Genomic DNA, 23348 nt, shown 5'->3' with positions numbered 1-23348 from the left:
GTCTACACTTTTTTCTTCTTTTCTTTATTTTTGGTCATCCTTATGTATATTAAGAATGAGGGCCTGGAGAGATGACTCAACAGTTAAGAGCACTGACTGTTCTTGTTGAGGACCTGGGTTAGGTTCCCAGCATCCACATGGCAGCTAACTGTCCTAATTCCATTTCCAGGGGATCCAGAGCCCTCTTCTGACCTCCGTGGGCATTGCATGACATGGGTGCACTTACATACATGCAGGCAATACACTCATACACATATGTGCATGTATGTAAGGACACCCATGTCGTGCAATGTCCACGGAGGTCAGAAGAGGGCGTCGGATCCCCTGGAACTGGAGGTAGGACGGTTGTTGGCTGCCATATGGGTCTTGGGAATCTAACCCAGGCCCTCTGCAAGAGCAGTCAGTGCTCTCACCTGCTGAGCCATCTTTCTAGGCCCATAGTAAAATATTTTTTTAAAAGAATTAAATTTTGATACCAAAATGGTTAGAAGACTGTAATCCAAAACATCAGAATACGATTATATTTTGTTCACTGCTGCTGAGGGCATTTGTTCAGAATGTTTTTGGCTGTGCTGGTGATGGCATTCTATGTGCCAGACCACATAGCATTACCCATGCCAAACGGTGAATGGAGTGCCCATTTTTCAGATTTTTACCAGTTGATCTGACTGAAGATTATTGCATTATGAATGAATTTGTAGCTAGCTTACATCATTCTTTACATTACAAAAGTCTTATTTCTCCTTAGATGATTTTCTCGTCATCTTTGCACAAAGATGGTCTTCTACTTCCTGTACAATTCCACATGTAGAACAGTCATCTATGTATTAGAGGCACCTTCCAAGGCTTTCCTGAGCATTGGCTCAAATATGAAGTGGAGACTCTATGAAGAGTCATCCCTTGATATCTTCAGGTAACTGATCCCAGGATACTTGGGTTATTAATATCTGAAGATGTCCAAGTCCCTCATGTAGATGATGCAGCATTTGCATATGATGTATACACGTCTTTCCATGTACTTTAACTCGTCTCTAGATTACTTATACTTAATGCAATGTAAATGCCATGTAATCAGTATCAGTACTATTATTTATTTTACAATAATATCATAAACACTGTTAGTTATTATTGTTAGGAAATAATATTCACAAAAATATCCATATATTTCCAGTACAAACACAATTTTAAAAATATTTTCAGTCAGTGGTTGTTGGATCTGTAAACATAGGAACTACAGACTAAGAGGGCCACCTGTATACCATCCATGAAAAAGCAAATTTTTATTCTCTATTAGCTGAGTAAAATACCAAGCTTCAAGATATGTGTGAAGGTATTTTGTCCTTTGAAGAACACAGAACTGTAACCAGCAGTCAAAGAACTCCACCCTTCATGGCGACTGAGCTGTTGGGGCAGAATTACTATCAATGGTCTGTGTTTGATTAGCTTTATTCTTGTTAATAATCAAGCGCTTCCTAGTTCCAGTAATTATATTCCTATAAAGATATTTGAATGTTATTTTCTAAATGTTAATAATATTTTTCCACCTCACAAATTTATGCTAGAGGATAAAGGACCCTAACAAAGCATCTAAGAGCTAGAGGCAAGGGAATGTGCCAGATGCTGTGTTACTATGCTTTTATATTTCATGAATGGAGCAGGGAAGAGGCTTGGATATTTTCTCTTTACTCTTCTCTGAGAAGCACAACAGGCATTTTAAACTAAGAAATGAATATTTTTTAAATCTGACTTTTTTTAGACCAAGTAGGAGTTCATATACACCTATATATTGAGGAAAACTATCTTAACTTTAAATTTTCGTGAACTTTTCCATTGTTTTTACTAGCATCTTACTATTTCTACTTACAGAGAAAGATGATTTTTTAAATATTCTTATTTAGAATTACATAAGAGTTTTATATATATTCATATATATGTATGCATGTATGTATGTATGTATGTATTCCTGGGAACTGTATATGTCTCCAAATTCTGTGATTATAGTTTTTACTAGTTACTGCTTCCTTTGAACAGTAAGCAGTAGGAATATTGGTTAGATGAGTCCCACACAAACCCTCCTTGGAAGCTCACCCATATTTGTTTGTGGGCTTTCCTATATTGTGGCTGTTACCAGTATTATAAGGCTAAAAAACTGTGTTGCAGAGGTGTAAGAGGCACCCTTCAGTCTTTTTAATAGCTTTCCACATGAGGACACTTAACTCATTTCTCATTACTTTATTCAAATGCCCTGCTAGTATGAACCTATAGCAATGGTGTCAGCATGCACAAGACCCATGCAAATAAAAGTAGACAAAAACCCAGAATAGAACTGGGGAAATGGACAGCAGACCCTAGTCTTAGCTGAAGAAATACTGGCAACTGATTACTTCTGGGTGCAGAAGAGCTGATCTTCCTAAGGCAAGGGACTCTAGATAGGCTGACTAGACCTCAGTAGATGAACTTGCACTGAGGAATGTCTGGGGACACTGACTTGACACAATAGGCCTTAATACAAATGATGGAATGTATGAATGGGGGGGGGGATTGAAGGGTGCCAATGGGGAAGAGTGTATAAAGATGATTAAGATTGCTTGAGATGTTCTGCCTGAAATAAACAAAAATTCAATAAAAATTTTTAAATAATCATGTTATATTATATTAAAAAGCAAAGCATAAATGATAAATACCAGATAATATTTCAACAAATATGGGAATATGTTTTCTAATGGTTTTTAAAAATCTAAAATGATATGTCATGAAATGAAAATTTGCCTTTGACTCAGGTATATTAAAATCTGTTCCACGAGAAAATTAATCTCACTAAAATTGCATTCTTTAATAAAAGATTTAATTTGGAAATAACAGTTAAAATAATGAAATAAAGCATTAACATATGGAAGCCTAGATTCAAATGGTTGCATTAGCCTCATCGCATACACTGCATAGCATACTGATGTAGGAAAACGTATGTTTAGAAATAAGCACCAACATGAACTGCTACAAAAAGTGGAAGTTAGAAGTCTTTGTGATTTTTCTAGCACTTCATATAAAGATTTCAAAAGCTCAGCCTACGTCTACTTAGACAAGTTCTCAAGCAATACCTTCTCAAGCATCGTTGTTCAGCAGATGGTGAGGCTGAGACAGGCCCATCTGTGCCTCCCCTCACTGGGATTGGAAGGACTGCAAGGATACCACCTTGCTGGCTTTTTTACATGGTTTCTGGTGATTGATCTCATTTTTTCATGGCAAGCACTTACTAACTTAGTCCTCTAGTAACAATTCTTAAATAGTGCTACAACTTACACAGGGGGCATACTGTTTCTCTTTCATAGATTTTTTTGATTAAGATTAATTTTTAATTTACTCTCAACACTAACTAATGAATTTCTATGTACCAGGCAGATCTTGAGAAAGAGCACCATAATTTATTGATAACGATCCCACATTTGTCATAAATGGTCATTATCTCTTGCAGTAGCAGCCAATCAATCAGGCAAAACATAAACTACTCCCCTGGGAATACTTTGTGACAGAAGGCTATCTCATTAGATAATTCATTAAGCAACAGTAACTGATAAAAATACTTACATATGACTTCCATTTCTAGATAAATTAACAATTCTTAACTAGAACATCTACTTAATGTCAAATGAGGTATAATCTTATGCTATGGTAATAATGCCCTAGACATTTTCTCTGGATGTTTAGCCCATATGTTGTTTTTAACATCTCTGAAAAGTTTGTGTCTTTGGTTCTATCACATCATTTCTGTGATAAGCCTATGATCATGTGCATGGATACGGTTGTGAGTCTGGAAACAATAGAGCACAGTAATCAAACCTCTGGGCACTGACTAGTTTGGTCTCCTGATAAAGAAATAAGCCGCTATATCACCTTGTGAGTTAATTTAGTGCCCAGAACTTTACCTTGTCTTTGCGCTTGTTCCCTTTGCTTGCTCTCCCCGTCAGCCTTCAACCCTTGATTTTCTTCCCCCACTTGTCAGCATCAGCTCTACTCCATAGCTGCTCATATACTGTTTGCTCTAGCCATCATTTGACTGCAAACCTTATGAAGCAAAGTTCATTGAAACATCCCCAGCATCTGGAATTTCCCTTAGATGGTTGATCAAAGAATAAATGAGTTTATCTAGACAATTCATCTGTAGAGATGGTAGACTGTCAAGTGTAGTAAAACAAAAACTACAGTATCAGGCACATAATAAATATTCAATAGTTGTTAGTAATATTCAAGAGAAGTTTGTTTATACAATTATGATTATTCATTTCAGATCAAATCCCTACTTACAAGTTTTCTTTTCCTTTTAGGGAGTGAAGTGATTATAGCTTTGCTTTCACTAGAAGTCACCATAAGGAGAACAGTCCGGCTTATTGCTAGTGTTTCAAGGCTAACCTTACTACACTGGGAGCAGAAAGGTCAGGTCCCATGCAAAATAGTACAGCCAGTCACTTGTGTAAGAGAAACTCCAGTCAATGCCAAGGGCACAGCATTTAAGATGAAAGGTGCTAGTTCTTTAATTTCTTTCATGATTGTATAATTTAGTTTACTCCTTCGTAGGGATAACAACAGCACAAATCAAAACAACTATTTACAATTAAGCATAGATAATGTCAATGTGCTGTCTTTCCAATCCTCTGCAAGGATAGGGGTCTGCAGCCTTACGCACAAAAGAACATTGCCTTCACTCTTTCTAGTGTGTCTTTCTAGAATCTTGGTTATATTCTTTTAGCGTCTTCCCAGTTTTCCTTTTAGAAGTGAGTTACTCCCAAGACTACCTCTTGATGGGTGTAAGCCCTTCTTTGCGGAGCTACTGAGGTTAGACTGAGCACACATGCTTCGGGCTTCCTTCTCTATACAGACTCCTGTATGCTTTCTGGAAACCTGTCACCATAGGCTTCACAGTTATGGGTAAGGACCTGGAGTGTAAAAAAGGCAATGCCAGAAGATTATAACTCCATTCAGTTCTGGAGTTTGGGTATCCTTCCACCCTTAATTCACCTCCATACCAACTTTGTTTCTTGGTTTACTTCCTACTGAAATATAGCAGTCTGTTCATTTTACAGATGATTATTGAGTGACTGTGAGGTTCAACAAGGAACAAGATAACAATCTCTCACTCTTTTAGAGTACCATGTGGGTACTGGGAACCAAACTCAGGTCCTTTACAAGAACAGCCAGTGTTATTAACCTCTGAACTATCTCTCCAGCCCCTAGGCTATATCTCTAACATTTAATAATTTGTCTGTATAGGCAAAATCTTGATATTTTCCTAATTATCCTGTAGAGTATAAAAAGTTTGTTTGGAAGAAAATAAACTTAAACCATTTTCTAAATAATACTGAAATTTTATTTTCTACCTAAGGGAAGAAAAAAAATCCATCATTTGTTTACTTTGAAAATTTTAAGATTTGCCTGTTGAATACTACTTATGGTTTTAGGTCAATTCTGTTACTTTTAATCTAATCATGATAGTTATAAAGTACTCTATAATAATTTTCAGATTTTTGAAAATCATTAAAGAGGATGAGAATTTTATGCTTTTTTTGGTAATTTATGGTGAGTACTTTTCTAACTTACACAATTAAAAATATCTACAAATGATTCTGAAGGATTGACAGAAATTCAATAGCTCAGCATTAGCTTTGTGTATGTTCAAACTAAGATACACAATGTGTGGAAATCTTGTTGAACCGCAAAGGACAGCTAGTACAGAAAGTCCTATTGGTATACATAATGGAGTAAATCAATGTGAAATTATTCCATTGCAGTGTTCTAGCGCTGTACACATGTATGCTTAGAGCAAAGACCAGAAATATACATATGGAAAAGCTGGCTGTGATTAGCTCTGAGGGGCAGAATCGTAAGTGAGGAACGCTGCTCTGTATTGGCGTGTTTTCAACACATAAATATTTACTATTGATGTAAAAATAAACAAACCTAATTATGGAAACATAATTACTACTATCCTCTTAGTGAACAAAAAATAATTTTATATCCATTTTAGTTCATTGGAAAGGTAATATTTGTGGGTTGCTGAAAGTCTAAAACATATATTGAAAATATAAATAAAATTTTTCAGTAATTCTTACTCCAGTGTCCCGGAAATAATCACAACTAAGATGACAGTTTTTCTTGTCATGTTATATAAAAAAATATTTATATAGCATTTATGTATATATGCACATATAAATGAATATCATATATATAGTCATATATCAATGTACATGTACTCATTAACATCTATTTTATTCAGCTAACATTATTCTTAAAAAGTCTTATGCCAGCAAATCTTATGTAACTGCACAAACCATCCTATAAATTTATTTCAGAACAACCTGTTCTTTTCTTTCTTAGTTGTAAAGAATAAGAAAAAAATGAATGTCTGGGTTGAGTCTGCACAGTTGTACACTTTGTACAAATTTGTAGAGTATTTATACAATATTGTACACTTTGCTCAGTGTCTGCCTTTAGAGTTATACTTATTCTGTTGGTTAAATAAATAATTGGCTTTAAGATATAATATAAGCCATACAGGAAAAAAAAGCAAAACATAAATTTATCTAACTGTTAATGTATCCTATAGATATTGTTTCTAATATGTGATGGGTGCTATTGCATGCAGTAGACATTTAAAGGTGAAAAGGTAGAACAAAACACATTGCACTGCCAACATCAAAATCCTGCCTTCTGAATGAGGTGGGCTAGGAGCAAGCAAATAAGATGAATACAAAATGCCATACTGCCACTCACTGAAGGGAGTAATAGGAAAGCCCAATGCCCAGTTTTTGTTCAAAACAGCATTCAACAGACCTTGATTAGGTTTCATTGTACACATGCTGCTTATGCAATGAAAATGTTACAGGAAAGTAGAACACTATGTACAAGAGTGAAGAACAAATATTCATCCATTCTCATGTTTCGTGGGACTTTAGTTGACATCGATTTGTCTTAGTTTTGAAGCCCAGTGCTTTATCTGCTACACTGAATGCATTTGCTTATATTCATTTGGTAGATAAGAAGCTTTATTGTTATCGTTATTTAATGCTTTGGAATTTGACTTGAATGAAATACTTCTGACTGTGTCCATTTATGCACCTCAGAAAGAAAAAGTTAAGGGTGCCAGTGCCTTTGTAAAAGTTGTAGCCCCTTGTGCAGTACATTTATTTTCTTTTCTTTTTGGAGACATTGCTAATTGTTCATCTGAGTGGTAGAGAGTCAAGTCTTTCATATGACACAAAGATATCTAGAATTCCAGCACGCTAGAATCTGTACCGTTCAGGCAAGATTCATCAGCAGAACTGTGAACAGATTCATTTACCAGGATTATAATTGGACAAATTCAGTGTTGAAATTCCAGGGAAATGTTGCAGAACCTTCTAAACCACAGTTGGATATACGATGTGAAAATTATTGACTCAGGATCTTTAAAAAAAAATTATTGGTTTTGTTCATTTTGACTTCAGAAAACAGAAAAGAAAGGAAAGGAAGCCAGTTTTTACTACCTACTGATATATTTTGAATGGCATTAGGAAAAACTGAGTTGAAATATCATTTAATGCTCCAAGCCTAAAAAAACATTACATTCAGCCTCACTTTCCTTAAGCATGATCTCACTCACTCTGCCTTTGGACCCAGTACAAATCCTACTCTATAATAGAGTGGTGAATATATTTGTAATGAAAAGCATTGGCAACACATAAAGAGTCTTGCTTACTTGATTTGAGACTGACCTAGAACTGCAACTTGCTCCCCTTCCCAGCAGCTCGAGAGTATGATAGCACTGTATGATACAGTGCTAGCGGAGGAGTACCGGAATTCAGATCACAGCATCTACTCTGTATGCTATTTAATACTATGATCAAAGTGAACACCACATTGAGGACCATCTGTAATTAAAACATTCCAACATGGAAAGCATTATTTACCCCAGTAAGACACTGACGGAATAGGTGATGAGAATGCTTAGTGCTTTCCTTGTGACACAAATGCAGCCATTTTATCATCATTTCAGCGTTACATGTTTCTTGATGAAATTCTCTCAATTTGTAAAGAAAACTGAACTCTTTGTTTTCCTGGTAATTTTGGTTAGATTCTAGATTGGCCATTGAAGAATATTTTTCATATCAGATCTCTATAGCAAAATTATTTCAAATGTGCTAAGAATAAAATTTGCCTTTACTCCCAGTGGTCACCTAGATTTGTCAATTATCACAAAACCTATGCTTATGTCAATTCAATCTTAATCAGCTATTAAAGAATAAGCTCAAAGTATGAAAAAGTCTTTAAGATTAACACTAAAAATTATACATTGGAGGAAGGTATTATTTAAAAAACTGGTATTTTAAAAGACAGAAAGGAAACTTTAAAAATTGAATGCAAACAAAACACAAAACGAAACGAAACGAAACAAAACAAAACAAGAGTTAAGCCAGGCAAGGTGTTGCACACCTTTAATCCCCAAACTCAGGAGGCAGAGTCAGGAGAATTTCTATAAGATTGAGGCCAACCTGGTCTACACAGCAAATTCCAGGCCAGCTGGGGCTACAGGGGGACCTTATCTTTAGAAAACTGAATGCATATAATATCCTTTAACTTGTAAAGGAAATTTCATTATCTAGTGCTTTACTATTTTATAATGTTTTGCTGTTGTACTGTTCATGATGTAATTTACTTTTATTTTATTTTATCTGTACATATGTTCTGCCTGCATGAATGTAAGTGTATCTGTGTTGTGTCCATGGGGGCCAGAAGAGGGCAATAGATTCTTGGGAACTGAAATTGCAGTTAATTTTTTAGCCGACATATGGGTCCTGGGATCCAAACCCAGGTACTATGGATGAGCAGCCAATGATCTTAACCACTGAACCTCTCCCTAGCTCACTGTGATTTAATTTTATTGGCTAATAAAATGACCCAGTTGTTGAGCCTTCAAGTCAATTTTTAAAATTTTTTCTTAGTATTTTTTTCATTTTATATTATTTTTGGATGTTTCTGTGGTTGGTAGGTAGACTTTTAGTGTTCGTTTTTTTCTTTTGTTGTTGTTGGAAAGCCACCTACCTCTGCCTCGTGAGTGCTGGGATTAAAGGCATGTGCCACTACTCCTGGCTTGTATTTTATTTATTTTAAAAGAAGAGGGCCATCTTTATCTGAAATACTTTCTTCTGGAATTACATCATGTTGATATGTAGATTTGTGCTAATGGGAATTATTTCATACACTATCTGCACAGCATGGTTTCATAACCAAATTTTGAGTTATACACACAAAGAATAGGGCAATACTGGTGATGCAGACCAGAAGATGACTACAACCCATGAGACATGGTCCCCACATCTTACTGTCTGCACACCAAGGAGTATGTGGATTAGACAGCAACCCTGGGCAATACTTCCCCTAAACCTCCACAGACTCCAACCACATGAACACATGACCTATCCAAGCACGTACAGCTACCCCTTAGCTTTCTTCCTGGGATTGGGATTATAGTCTTCCAGCCTCCTTATAGTAGCCCGTTCCTCCTTAAAAATATGAATGTCATTAGAGTATGGAGCTGGCATGTCCTGTAAAGGCTGTGTATTGAAGGCTTGGTCATCAGTCAGTGGTGCTGTTGGGAGGTGGTGGACACTTTAGCAAGTGGGGGGAGCTAATGCCCTTGAAGAGGACATTGGACATCCTTTTTGAGGCTTTTAAAGTGTTTTGTTAGAATATACTAATTGTAAATAATGGATTTTGCAGTGACATTTCCATACATGTACTTAATGTATTTTGCTCATTTTCATTCCACAGTTCACCTCTCTTCTCACCCTCCCACTCCTATGATCTCCTTCTCAACTAGGCCCCCTTCTATTTTCATGTCTTATTTTCCTGTTGATTACTAAATGTGTTTCATTGGAGTTGCTTGCAGAAGCACTGGCAAGAGTTCATACACAGGAGAATGAGTACCTGTCAATGGCTACAGTGCTGTCTTTCCCTCCCCCAGCCACCACCTACTGCCTGTAGGTCCTCACAGAGGAGCTGCCTCTCACCCATGACAAAATGGTGGCAGGCACAGTCTTATGGAGGTCTAGTGTTGGTCGTTAGATCTGCAGTGACTTTGAGGGTACAGCAGCCATGTCATGCCTGCAAGACAGTGTTCCAAAGCACTTCACCCATTCTTCTAGTCCTAGCTATTTTGTCTCCTCTTCTGTGATGTTCCCTGAGTCTTGTAGGGGGGTGATGCAGATGCCAATTTATGGTTAAACCTTCAACATACAATTATTCTCAGCACTTTGACCAGATAGGAGTCTTTGCAATAACCAGTACTAACAGGAAAATGAAGTTTGTCTGACCATAGCTGACAACAGAATTAATCTGTGGGCATAAACATAATTACTTAAAAGGTGGCTTGATGGGCACATCAGGTCCATTTAGCAAAACAGCAGCAGTAGCTGTGTAGTTGGCCCCATTAGGGTCTGTGACCTTCCCAGCCACAAGCTTTGACAAGATTTACAGTGTCAAATGTGAATCCCTTTTTGTGGAGCAGGCCTCCAATCAACAAAAAAACCTAGCTCCTTACTCCCCCAAATACTTGACACTATTGTAGCAGCGGGCAGGCATATCTTGACTATCTTCTCAGTAGTATAGCATGCAGGAACCACAGCTGAGTAGACTGTGGTTCCTGAGGATCTCTCCCAACAGCCTGCATAGTTACTGTGAGCTTTAGACTACAGAGTTGAACCTTCAGCTCAGTGCGGCTTGATGTCTCTTTTCCTACAAATAGAACATATGATGTCTTCAGAAATAAGGTTTTACCACCATATTCTGGTGGGTAATCAACAACCGTGGCAATAGCCTATATTTTTTGGGGGGGGAGGTCTCAGGGCCCTCCAGACTATTAAGTCAGAGGGAAGTAGCCCACCCAGCACCTGGTTAATTTTAATAACCTACAGTTTCTGGTTATAGCTTTATTTATCCACACAAGTTAATTTCTTTCAAACTCATTTCTTTTTCCAGCTTCACAAGTATCAGGTTTCCTTAGGATTTTTTTCATACACCCCTAGTTTTGGTATAACATATCCCCCAAACCCTCCTATTCCCTGACCCACCTTCCCCACTTAAACCTTTCTACTGCCAGCAGTTCCTCTACCACATCCACATGGCACATGGTAGTTATTATTGCTACCCCAGTTGTAGCTGTAAACTTCTCTCTTGGCACCACTTTCATTGTATCCCATCGGTTTTGGTAGGATTTACCTATATTAAGCTTTTTCCTCAATACTAAACATCATCTGATAGAATTTTCATTAGTGACAGCAGCTTTTATCATATAGCCTATTTTATTTGCTTCACTCTTGCCTGTTTTGCGTTCCAATTTCTGCATTATAAACAGTTGTTCCACTCACAAATGTGCAGGTAATGTCTTTTTGTACCTCCAAGCTTGTATCCTCAGGGTAAATAATTATAACTTTGATAATCTAATATCACAGAGAGATTAGTTTTTAAAACTACTCTGATGCTGCTCAGGTAGAATGACTGCTTTATGGTATATGAAGTCAGTTCCCTTGTTCCTTCATCCATTCACAGAAAAGTTGTGGTGGTTCTATGACGTTCCACTATGTTGGTTTGCTTGTGTATGTGTGGGGAAGAGAGAGAGAAATACAGACAGACACTTAATGAAGCTATATAGGAAAAAGTTTTAGAGAAATAAAGGCTCATTTTCATTTGTTTTCAAACAAGACCAGAACTGGGAGAAATCTGAAAACTTCAGTTGCTTTTGCCTTCATTCCACAACTTTCCCAGAACAGAAACAAAACAGAGCCAAACAGAACAACAGCCTTTCCTTCCTGGCCACAGCAGGCCCACTGCTCTGCCATGCCTTTTGTCCTGCAGCTTTTCTGATAGCCACCTCATGGTGTGGAGATGGTGAACTCCTTTTCTGGATTAATTGATGTCAGCTGACAACAATTTCCAAGGGACTCTCCAGGGTGGTTCTAGGTTCTTGTGGAACAAGAAATTGAGCAGAGACACACAGTTGCAGCAGAAGCAGAAACTTAATTAAGACAATATACACTTCTAAGGGAGGGAGTAGCCTGGAACAGGGGGAAGGTTTAGCTACTAAAGGAGAGGGACCTTTGGCTTGGGGCTGGAGAGGTGGCTCAGAGGTTAAGAGCACTGACTGTTCTTCCAGAGGACCAGGTTTGACTCCCAGCACCCACATGGCTTATGTAACTCCAGCTCCAGGGTATTTGATGCCTTCGTCTGACCTCCACGGGCATTGCATGACACAGGTGCACATGCAGGCAATACATTCATACACATTAATTTTTTAAAAAAAGATTAAAAAAATAAAAATAAAAAGGAGAGGAATCTTTGGCTCATTTGCATAGCACTAGCTTTTCTATCTGCTCCATGTAATTCTGTATTACTCCAGGCATTGCGTGTCTCATTATCATCAGATCTCTACCCAGGGGGTGTGTGTTTTAGTATTATAATAACAATAGGTCACTTTCCTATGCTCTGGAGCTCCTCTGCACCAGTGATAGATACAAGTGAGGGTTTCTTTGCAACTTGATTTCTATATGCTAGTTTGGAAGGCTTGCATAAGGCTCTCTGTATCTCACTCTTTGCCCTAGTCACTTGCCACATGCTGAAATCCACATTCTAGCTGTGCTTACCATCACTGCCTCTGCCTTTTCTTCCTCACGCTGTCTGTGCCTTTTGGCAACCAGCACCAGGAACATACCTATATTTGAACTGTTTGGATTTCATATCTGTTACAGTAAAGAGAGGCACATCACAGAGAACCAGAGGATGTCACAGCACAAATGTATTAGAAAGATTGTTAAGATTAGCTTGGTGTTATGTGAGTCGAAGGAGGGCTCAAACAGGAAGGCTTTACTATAACTTGCTCATTGCCAGGAAGTGTTGTAAATGATTGAATAGGTGTTCTTTCACTCTGTGTTAGAAGAATTCTTTCTTTTCTCGGGAGACATAAACAACATCTGCCCCCTCCTTATAAGGCCCAGTGGCAAATCAACTTATGATTTCACCAAATTCACCCTGGAGAACTGTCCTAGTCTGTTCTTCATTGCTGTGACAAAACACTCTGACCAGTACCAACTTGGGGAGGAAAGGGTTTATTTGTCTTACATCTCCCAGGTCGCACACAGTTCATCAGGGAGCCCAAGGTGGGAACTCAGGGCAGGAACCTGGAGGCAGGAGCTGGAGTACAGGCCATGGAGGAACGCTGCTTACAGGCTTGCTCTCTTGGCCCCTGCTCAGCCTGCTTTCTTATGCAACACAGGCCCACCTGCCCAGGGGTGGCACCACCCACAGTGGGCTGGGCCCTCCCACATCACTCATCAAGAAGATGCCCTTCAGACATGGCCACAGGCCAGTCCAATAGAGGCAATTTCCCGATTGAGGCTCCCTCAACCCAGGTGTGTCAAGTTGACACTAAAGCTATCCAGCACAAGAACCAACGAGTTTATTGGGCTTCCATACAGATTGTAATTCCTCCAGTCACAGCATGGCTTTCAGTTTCATCAACATAGACTGGATATAAGGACCAAGCACAGGCTTCACATAAGCACAATTGACTTTCTGTAGATCACAGGTGTTCACAAAGTCACTAGGGGAGGAGCTCTTCCTCTTCCAGTTTAACTGAAGACCACCGACTGCTATGAGAAGACACTGAGCAGCGTGGGCCAGAGCAGCAGGCCCAGACCTTTCTGGAGCAGCTGCAGATGTCATACATACCTGGAGGCTATCAGAGCTTCAAGTTCAAAAAGAAGTTTTCCAGCCACTGAAAGCTGGAGTACTTGTGACCAGAGTAATGTCCCTCCTGACGTGTGGCCCCAGCATTGGAGTTCCTTACAGTGGGGTATAACTTCCTCAGGCATCCAGGACGTATGCAAAATGGCCATGTGGCCATAAGACCATCTGATAGGTTGCCAAGAAAGGGCAACTTAGTTGAGAGTGCTCCACTCACAGCAGCCAGCATAAAGGAAGGGTCTGTTAGCTGCCAGTCAAGGGGGCCAGATGCCTGCTGGAGATAGTTTTGTTCATTCACAGGAATAATAAATATTAAAAGTGCTTACAATAAAGATCCGGCATTAATATTCCTAACATGATCTAACAGGATCTCTCAGACAGGCATCTGTGAGAAGAGTTGGGTTAGTCTAGTCTTTTGCAGGGTAATTTTATCATTTTATATATTAGTGAAATATTAGCACTCCACTGTAACTATTCCATTTGCTCAACTGAGAGTGTTCCTGGAACATGGTATTTTCTGTGCTAAAGCCAGGACAATTCTGGTCATACTGGGAAAAGTGGCTGTTCCTAATCTTGCAGGTGGGAGAAAAGGGGCTAACGCTGGGGAGTCAAGCAGTAGAAGTCAAGCGTGCGAACCAGGATTTGAGGATTTCGTCATTTTTGTTGTGTGAGTGCTGTACATGCTTTTGCGGAGTGGTCTTGTTTCTGTCTTTAAGACACCATGGTCATGTCTGGTGATCTCTGTGAAGGTATGATCCTGAGTAGGACAACAAGGCTTCTTCCAAACCCAAGGCCCTTTCATCTCCCCTGGCCAGTTTCTGTCAGAGAATCATTTTTCTTTGGTAATTCCCTTCTTTGAAATTATGAGTAATATTTTGGGATGGGTCTAAAAGTTACAGATGTGACCTCATTCTGAGAACCTTAATTTCAGTCACATTATCTGAATAACACACTTAGGTTTTTTCAGCCATTGAAATCATTATTTACCACATTTCAATAGAAAGCAATGTTTGCATAATTGAGAATAAATACTGTTACTAAATGTATAGACAACAACCAGAAATTTCACACCTTTTCCAGTTCTAAGATTAATACTAGAACATTTCGTCATTCTTAGTACCACAAAGAACTCCACATTATTTGAACTGGAGTGCTTATTTTCATAGACACACAACATTTTGGTGAACACTAATAGTTCTTTGTTTGTACATTTATGTACATGATATGTGTCTATGAAAGCATAGATCTTATGTGTGTGGTACCCACGGAGGCCAGAAGGGAGGGTCAGATCCCCTGGAGCTGGAGTTACAGGCAGTTGTGAGCCACCTGATGTAGGTGCTGGGAACCCAACTCAGGTCTTCTGGAAGAGCAGGGGTTCTCCTAAGCACTGAGCCATCCAGCCAGCCTAGTATTTCACTATTAAACTTAGTCATTACTGGTTCTTTACTTAATGATTGTTCCATTATTGTGTTTTTAGGTCAGCCTGTCCTAAATCTCACTATGTAGCCTGGGTTAGCCTTGGACTTGCAGTGAAACTATTGTTTCATCCTCACAAGTACTGGACTTAGAGGTGTAAGCCATCAAGCCCTGCTTATAACTATTTTCCTAAAAATTAGAATATATGATTTAAATTGTTCTGACCTAAAAGACTCACTCTATATAAATCATGGGAAATAAATTTTCTAATGTTCTGTAGGTTTTTTGTTTTAATGGTAACAGAAACAATATGATAGCTGGAATTTAAAAACATTTAGCCAACACCTCACAGGCTTCAGTTGGGTCAGACAACGGGCTGTGGGACCCAGAGGCTGGGAGCTTCAGGAAAGCAAGATGAGGACCTCACTCAGAATCTTGATGTGGGTATTGACTCAGATGGTGTCTTCAAGTATGTGCTGATTTGAGTCCATGTAGGACCACCTCCCTTCTCGGTATCTGGCCAGGGAGCACAGGAATCCTGCAAGCCACAAATGAGTCATGTGTCACATGGGCATCTATGACAAAGGTCCAGGCAAATTGGGAGGTAATGCCTTATGACTGTGGGTGCCTGCATGGTGGGCGCATCTCCCACCAAGGCCGGGTCAGGAAGATCCCGGTGTATGGCTGATACTCTGTACGTTGCTCTGATGCCCAGAAGTCTCTCTCAACTAAGAAGATCAAAGCTGAGTGTCCTGCTATGAGGTCACCTGAGGCCCTGCCCCAGCAGCAAAGTCTGGAAAGACTCAGCTCTTGCTGGCTTCCCTCCTGAATTGCTGGCCCCGTGTTCTCCTTGTACCTCAGACAAAATGCTACTATAGACCATTCTGGCCCACAGGAATTAACAGTATTGATATGCTTTCCAAAAAAGAAGACACTTAACCAGTAGATGACTACATAATCACGTGACTGATGTAGCTTAGTCATAAATGTTACACCATTATATATATTAGAGTTCAGGAAATTTTGTAGAGGAGTAATAAGGGAATGCATAAAGGAGAGCACATCCAAATATGATCAGAATATATTGTATAAAATTCACAAATATTCAATAATTATGAAAAAAAGTTACAATGTTAAATCAAGGAACATTATTTTAATGATTAACATGATTGTTTTTAATAGCCCTAAATTTGCTTTCTATATTGATGAAATCTCTTGATCGGCCATTGGTTTGTTAATAGTGGATGAAATAATATAACCTGTATTGACGAAATTTTCTCCAGGTCCTGAAGACTACCTTGAGGTCAGCAGTTCAACAGACTTAGGAATGAAGCATTCTGGGGAAATGAGTAAGAAAAAGGAAATTGGTGCCCCAGAAGCTTCAAGACCCGCCATGCCACAAGTGATGGTACTTCCTGCAGAAATTCCATGTGAGGTCAGTAACGATGGTTTTTATTCGGTGGCCCTGTGGTTTTCATAGCTACTATGCCATACTATCATGTAAGCTGCAGCACACCTGATATCCTATTCCACTTCGTTCACAACTATGTCCAGGTACTCAGAATAACAACTGGCAAATAGTAACCATTTAACGTATCCTTCTTGACTAACTGGAGACTGGAGAATGCCAAATGCCTAATTTTATCACGTGACAAAAATGCTACATGTTTATGAAGCTACTTAAAAAATTGAATTCATGGGGGCTAGAGAGATGGCTCAGTTGTTAAAAGCACTGACTGCTCTTGCAGAGGACCCGGGTTTGATTCCCAGCACCCACATGGCTGCTGCGAACTGTCCTTAACTCTAGTTCCAGGGGAATCCGAAGCCCTTTTCTGACCTCCGTGGCATTGCACAACATGGGTGCACTCACATACATGCAGGCAATACGCTCATACACATAAAAAAAAAGTAGTAAATTTAAAAATTTGAGTTCATAGTAACCAGATTAAGATTTTCATTTCTTTAAGGAAAATCTACTCTTGGATAGAACTTGAAGTTACTTACTTTTATGACCACCATTTAGTACATTGCAATCGTATGTTAAAGACCGACATTATTAAATGGTAATATGATAAAGGTTGAAGAATCGGTCCTTCGGGTATAAGAATACAAGGTAGAGAGTAGTTTGGGGGGAAAATGGCTGTATGAAAACATATTCACAACATTTCTTGCTCCTAGGCTATCCTTGGATGGATTGAACCACTAAAATAAAGCACTGGTTGAACCTGAGACTTGGTGCTGGGCAACAATATCTATGGTTTCCTTGGAAAGAGCAACAGTACAGAAGGGCCTTATAGGAGATACACGAAGAAGAAGAAGTTGGTGGATTTCCATGACTTGATGTCAGGAGTTCTCTGATGGCTGTGGGTGGGTCCCCTGATCCTGTGGTCAGAGAAGCTGAACATTCCATGGAGCTGGGCCAAGTTTACTTCCCTCACTTCCACCCAGCATGTTTGAACAGAAATGCTGCTTTTAGCCATTTTATTGTCAGTTCTAAAGAAGGAAAAACTTCTCAGACAAGACGTCAGAAACCTCAGGAATTTGAACGGTATAGTTTTGAGGGTGCTGACACACATCCTCAGGCAAAGAAAAGTTACTGCATATTTAAAAGATTCAAGAGCTCAAGTGGGGGAAATAACCAAAGCTGCTATCCCCTATAATGTCAGAAATAATGGAAGGGACACCAGAGAACTGTAATAAAAGTAAAAGCAGCAAAAAGAATTCTGAGACTAAAAATAGCTCCCCAGGAGTTATATAAGGGTCTAAATAGCTGCTTTAAAAATATCTGCAACAGTAAAATTTGAGTATTATAAAAACCTTGCACTATTAAAGTCCCCAAAATTCAAAGTCCAGGTAGCAAGCTTTATTGGCATAGGCAGAGCTCACTCATGCAGATGGCTACTTAGAAGAAGGTCTTTTCAATCACTCAGTCATGGGCCTTTTGTTTTTTATGGATATGAGTATAATTCATTCAGGCCCTGTAAAGTTAATTTATTTCAATATCAAATCTCTCTCAGGAATTCTGCTTCTTAAAAGTTGAAAGATCATATAAAACATTTTAAACCCAGCCTCATGCTCTAAAATTTCAAAATAATCTCATCCTTTGGATCAAAAATAGTTATCCCAGGCAAAATCTTGTGCCCTCAGTAAGTGGATCTTCATACAATCTGCATCCATATGACTGCTGCCAAGTACCACAGAAAAGACCATTTGTACACAATGGAGTGAAACTGTTTCTGGCTTGCCAGAATGTTCTGAATGTGCCAGCTGTCTGAGATGAAAACCTCTGAACTTTCCAGTTGGTGGCAGACGCTGGAGACTGCAGCCCATTCTCTTGGGAAGTGGCATCAGAGGCTTCCCTTAGCATTGTTAAAGTCCTAGAACATCACATAACAGTCCCTGTCAGCCTCCAGGACATGGTCCTGATGCCCCTCATTGGCGCCTTGCATTGTTGTGGCTCTGTGTTTCCATCATGCTGACTTGATCATGTGCTCAGTAGAGGCACAGTCTTCATTCCCTGAGATAAGCAGGGGGTTGATGCAGCTCCCACCTCTGACTGCTCTTCCCTGTACAGTTGCTGCATCTGTTGCCCTGCCTCCCACGGCACTCCTTCACTCTGTCCTCTAGTCTGCAAAAGCAGCTTTTGCAAATTTCCAGCTGAGGAGGTGCTGGAAGGAATCCACTTGTTGCCTGTGACCCTAGGAGCTGGGTAGTATTGATCATTTGACTGTGTAAGCCTTCCCACCCCTTTCTTTTCCATTGATTTTCAGTTTCTTAAGCCATGAAAATCTTGTGTCACTTTAAAAACAGCAGAATTTTTTTTTTCTCTTCAGCATTTAATTCCATCTGCTAGTAGAGATATGAATCCAGTTTTCGGTCCTCATGGGTTATTCTCTGTGTCTTTCAGAAATGAATACTTGAGTGAGCTGTAAGCTTAAATCTGCTTCTTAATATAGCATTTTGTTTATATTTTATTTTATGGGTTTTTTGGGGGTGGTAAGGTCTTCCTGTAACCCAGCTGCCTGGAACTTGCTATGTAGACCAGGCTGGCCTTGATCTCACAGAGATCCCTCTGCCTCTGCTTCCCAAGTGCTGGGATTAAAAGTGTGTGCCACCAAGTCCAGTTCAGCCTTTTCTTTATTTATGATTGGCGTGCTTTGTTTTATTTTAGTATTCTAAGTAAGTTTCATTTATTTATTGGTCAGCACATTGGTTTTTCTAGCATATTCCTCTTGGTTTTGTATTACAGGGTAACAGATCATAAACAGTATGATGTTGGTGAGGTCTGCCAAATGTATCCATTGTTCAAACAACTCATCCAATTTCATCTCCCTGATGAAAAATCCACATGGAAGGCATTTTCTCAGAATTACATCTAAACCAGCATCTCTTCTGTACCTTGCCTACTACTCTATAGTTATGATTCTAGAAAAGTCTTAGACAAATTTCTTCAGAGTGGTGGTTCTCTATTGGAACCAATTTTGCCTGTCTTTTATAGAAGGGACATTGATTATCACAGAAGAAAACTGATTATCAGGACTGGAGGATGGCTAGTGATATGGAGTTTATAGCAACCCAGAAGCTAGAACATTGCCTAACACTCAGGAGGTACCCACGACAAAGTCCTCTCTCATCCAAAGGGGGCAATCCTACACTGCTGAAGTTAAATCTTGTTTCAGATCATAGGAAATTTTATCCACCCACATATAACACATGAGCCACCTTCAAACCTGCACCCAGAACTCAGCTCCTTTCCCAAGACTTCTCTGCAGCCTGCCCAGTTGTCCTGTATTCACTTTGTGGGAACCTGAACTTTAATAGTGATTCCATTAATTCCTTTTACCAATTTTCCTTGAAGCTTTAAGAGGATGGTAGTCCCCATCAGAAGCATGGTTGACCAAGTCCCACAAACCAATCTTTGTTGAACTAGCATCTATTAACATAAACTAGTCATGAATACACACATATACATACACATATGTGTGTGTTCCATAAGTCACTATACAAAAGCCCTAATAGGCTAATAATGATCCACTGAACTCACAATTTCTACCTGTGCTTACGTTTAAGCCTGAATACACTTAGCAGAAATCTCATGACCTACATGTTTTATCATAGACCACATTGCAGTCCTTCGTTGAAGTCTTAAGGTCTGTGAGTAAGTACCATGGCACCTTTTAGAGTTTGGAAGTAGTAATAATCATAGTTTATTCTGTCTCTGAATTCTCAGACCCAAATAAAGGACACATGGATAGTTAAAAAGATGGATAGTGAAATGGAAACTTCATAACTGACAAAAAAAAAAAAAAAAGACATTTATGACAGTTGAGCATCCTAAAACTTTCTTCTTGAATTAAACACAGGTCCCCTTCCTGGTGCAGGCTACTTGCTGTGGAGAGAAGCAGAAGAGCTTGAAGCAGAGGTGGAGGGCAGACTAGAGCCCTGCACACTGTTCAAATTTATTCCATATTTTATAGACTTATTCCATTTTAATTTTTGTAATTATGTAAGAGTATCTGTTATGATAATAATTCTTAGAAGATGCTACAATGATATTATAAAATAAAAATGCCATCATAGCTCAAGTTTTAGCTGGGAAACAAGACACAGATAAAAGTCCACAAGGAGTGGAGGCTTGTCTCAGCAGCAGACAGGAATGTAATGCACTACCTGGAAAGTTCAAAAATTCTTTCAGGCTGAAGCTGAGAGAAGATTCTGAGAAACTTAGCTAGGCTGATGAGAAGCACAGCAATAATAAGGCAGAGGAAGAAAGGCTGCTAGCAGCAAGTCACATGATGTGTATAAACAAGACTGCTTAACTCATTTGCAGTGCAAAGGAAAGCACAAGGCCCTTTGTTCAAAGTACTTAGCATTTCAAGGCAATGACAGCAGATCATTAAACCATGCACAGGGGCTTCTAAGCCTGGGGTCCCTTGTGACTGTGCAAGTCACAGGCCCTTGAAACCAGCCCTGGGTGAAACTGAAGATATAGGTGCCTCATTTAAAGTGTCAATACGTATTGTTCTGTTGGAACTTTTCTCCGCAAACATTTGAAAGGCAGCGTCCTGCCCTCTATTAAGGAGGGAATCTGATGCATATGAAGCTGCCTGTGTGGACCATTATGAATTAGAATGAGTTGGCTTGGTGAATAAAATATTTGGAGGTACCCTCATTCTTTCAAATTTTAGAAAGCATGGGGTCAAACAAGGAGCGACTTAGCACTGAAAAGAATTCAAAAGAACTTTGAGCAAAATGAAATGAGACATCATTGGGGGTTGAGGTGACAAATGTGTGTGGAGAGAAGCAGAAGAGCTTGAAGCAGAGGTGGAGGGCAGACTAGAGCCCTGCACACTGTTCAAATTTATTCCATATTTTATAGACTTATTCCATTTTAATTTTTGTAATTATGTAAGAGTATCTGTTATGATAATAATTCTTAGAAGATGCTACAATGATATTATAAAATAAAAATGCCATCATAGCTCAAGTTTTAGCTGGGAAACAAGACACAGATAAAAGTCCACAAGGAGTGGAGGCTTGTCTCAGCAGCAGACAGGAATGTAATGCACTACCTGGAAAGTTCAAAAATTCTTTCAGGCTGAAGCTGAGAGAAGATTCTGAGAAACTTAGCTAGGCTGATGAGAAGCACAGCAATAATAAGGCAGAGGAAGAAAGGCTGCTAGCAGCAAGTCACATGATGTGTATAAACAAGACTGCTTAACTCATTTGCAGTGCAAAGGAAAGCACAAGGCCCTTTGTTCAAAGTACTTAGCATTTCAAGGCAATGACAGCAGATCATTAAACCATGCACAGGGGCTTCTAAGCCTGGGGTCCCTTGTGACTGTGCAAGTCACAGGCCCTTGAAACCAGCCCTGGGTGAAACTGAAGATATAGGTGCCTCATTTAAAGTGTCAATACGTATTGTTCTGTTGGAACTTTTCTCCGCAAACATTTGAAAGGCAGCGTCCTGCCCTCTATTAAGGAGGGAATCTGATGCATATGAAGCTGCCTGTGTGGACCATTATGAATTAGAATGAGTTGGCTTGGTGAATAAAATATTTGGAGGTACCCTCATTCTTTCAAATTTTAGAAAGCATGGGGTCAAACAAGGAGCGACTTAGCACTGAAAAGAATTCAAAAGAACTTTGAGCAAAATGAAATGAGACATCATTGGGGGTTGAGGTGACAAATGTGAGGACACTGTAGATATAAGGAACAGAAGGGACCTTGTTCCCCACATGTGGCTATGTCTAAGGGGTGGGACAGGAGTAAGAGATGATATGATGGTAGTAACTGTGAGGTAAAATCTGTTCCCTGTGTGCACTTTAATTGGTAAGGAGGAATTTAGATGAAACCAGATCCTTGGACAAATGTTTTGGTGTATCACTGTAATGGAAATGCTTAAAGTATAATCTGATGTGATTTGGTAGCATAAGGATTCTAGTTCCAGAAACACTTTGGTGCAACACATTAGGCTGTAAGTTTTATTGGTGTGATCGGTACTTAATGAAATAACATTTTGATAAAAATTTTTTAAATTAATGACTTTTTAATAAATAGAATTTTACAAGAATATGTCAAAGAGTTTCCTATTTATTGATAGTGAAGGTGAAATTCAATCTGACAAAAGCCATTGAGACATGATATCTGAATAGTCAGTCATAAAAGAATAATTTATTTTTTCAAAGAGTCAGATAACATAGTATGAACAATAATGTGGATTTTCTAACCAATATTTAGAATATCATCCTAAGTTGTCCTGTTTCTGAAAGAGAAAGCAGAAGTCTTCTTCACATCAGATTTGGTTCCTCTGAGAGAGAGAGAGAGAGAGAGAGAGAGAGAGAGAGAGAAAGGGAATGTTTCAGTTAGGATTCAAGGAAATATCTATTGAAAAACTGTCTACTGTAATTCCTATAGAAGAGACACAGTAATGCTCATTCCTTCCCTTTCTCTACATTAACTGCAATCTTTTCAGTGGTAGTATTTTTTCTAGACTTGTTTTCCAAAATTAGGTTTTAAAAATACTTTTACCTTTTGTACACAGACCCAACTTCTCCAAAATAATCGATCTTGAAACTTTTAGCTGTGTAACCTTTAGTCATCTCAAAAACCTTCAACGAGGACTTAAAAAAGCAAAGACTAACCAGAGAACTTCTAATTATTAC

The 23348-nt window shown here is 39.0% G+C and overlaps 1 protein-coding gene across 1 annotated transcript in view; it reads left to right on the top strand.

Moving 5' to 3' along the window:
- Positions 1-23348, top strand: part of Bank1 (B cell scaffold protein with ankyrin repeats 1) — a 281067-nt gene that overhangs the window by 22941 nt on the left and 234778 nt on the right. The window contains exon 3 of the mRNA XM_017796375.2: positions 16467-16618. Coding sequence (XP_017651864.1) covers positions 16467-16618 — 152 coding nt within the window. The remainder of the gene's footprint in view (positions 1-16466; positions 16619-23348) is intronic.

This window comes from Nannospalax galili, unplaced genomic scaffold (assembly GCF_000622305.1).
Source record: "Nannospalax galili isolate Female #2095 unplaced genomic scaffold, S.galili_v1.0 scaffold189, whole genome shotgun sequence".
Classification (NCBI taxonomy): domain Eukaryota; kingdom Metazoa; phylum Chordata; class Mammalia; order Rodentia; family Spalacidae; genus Nannospalax; species Nannospalax galili.
This window is presented reverse-complemented; position numbering and strand designations above follow the sequence as displayed.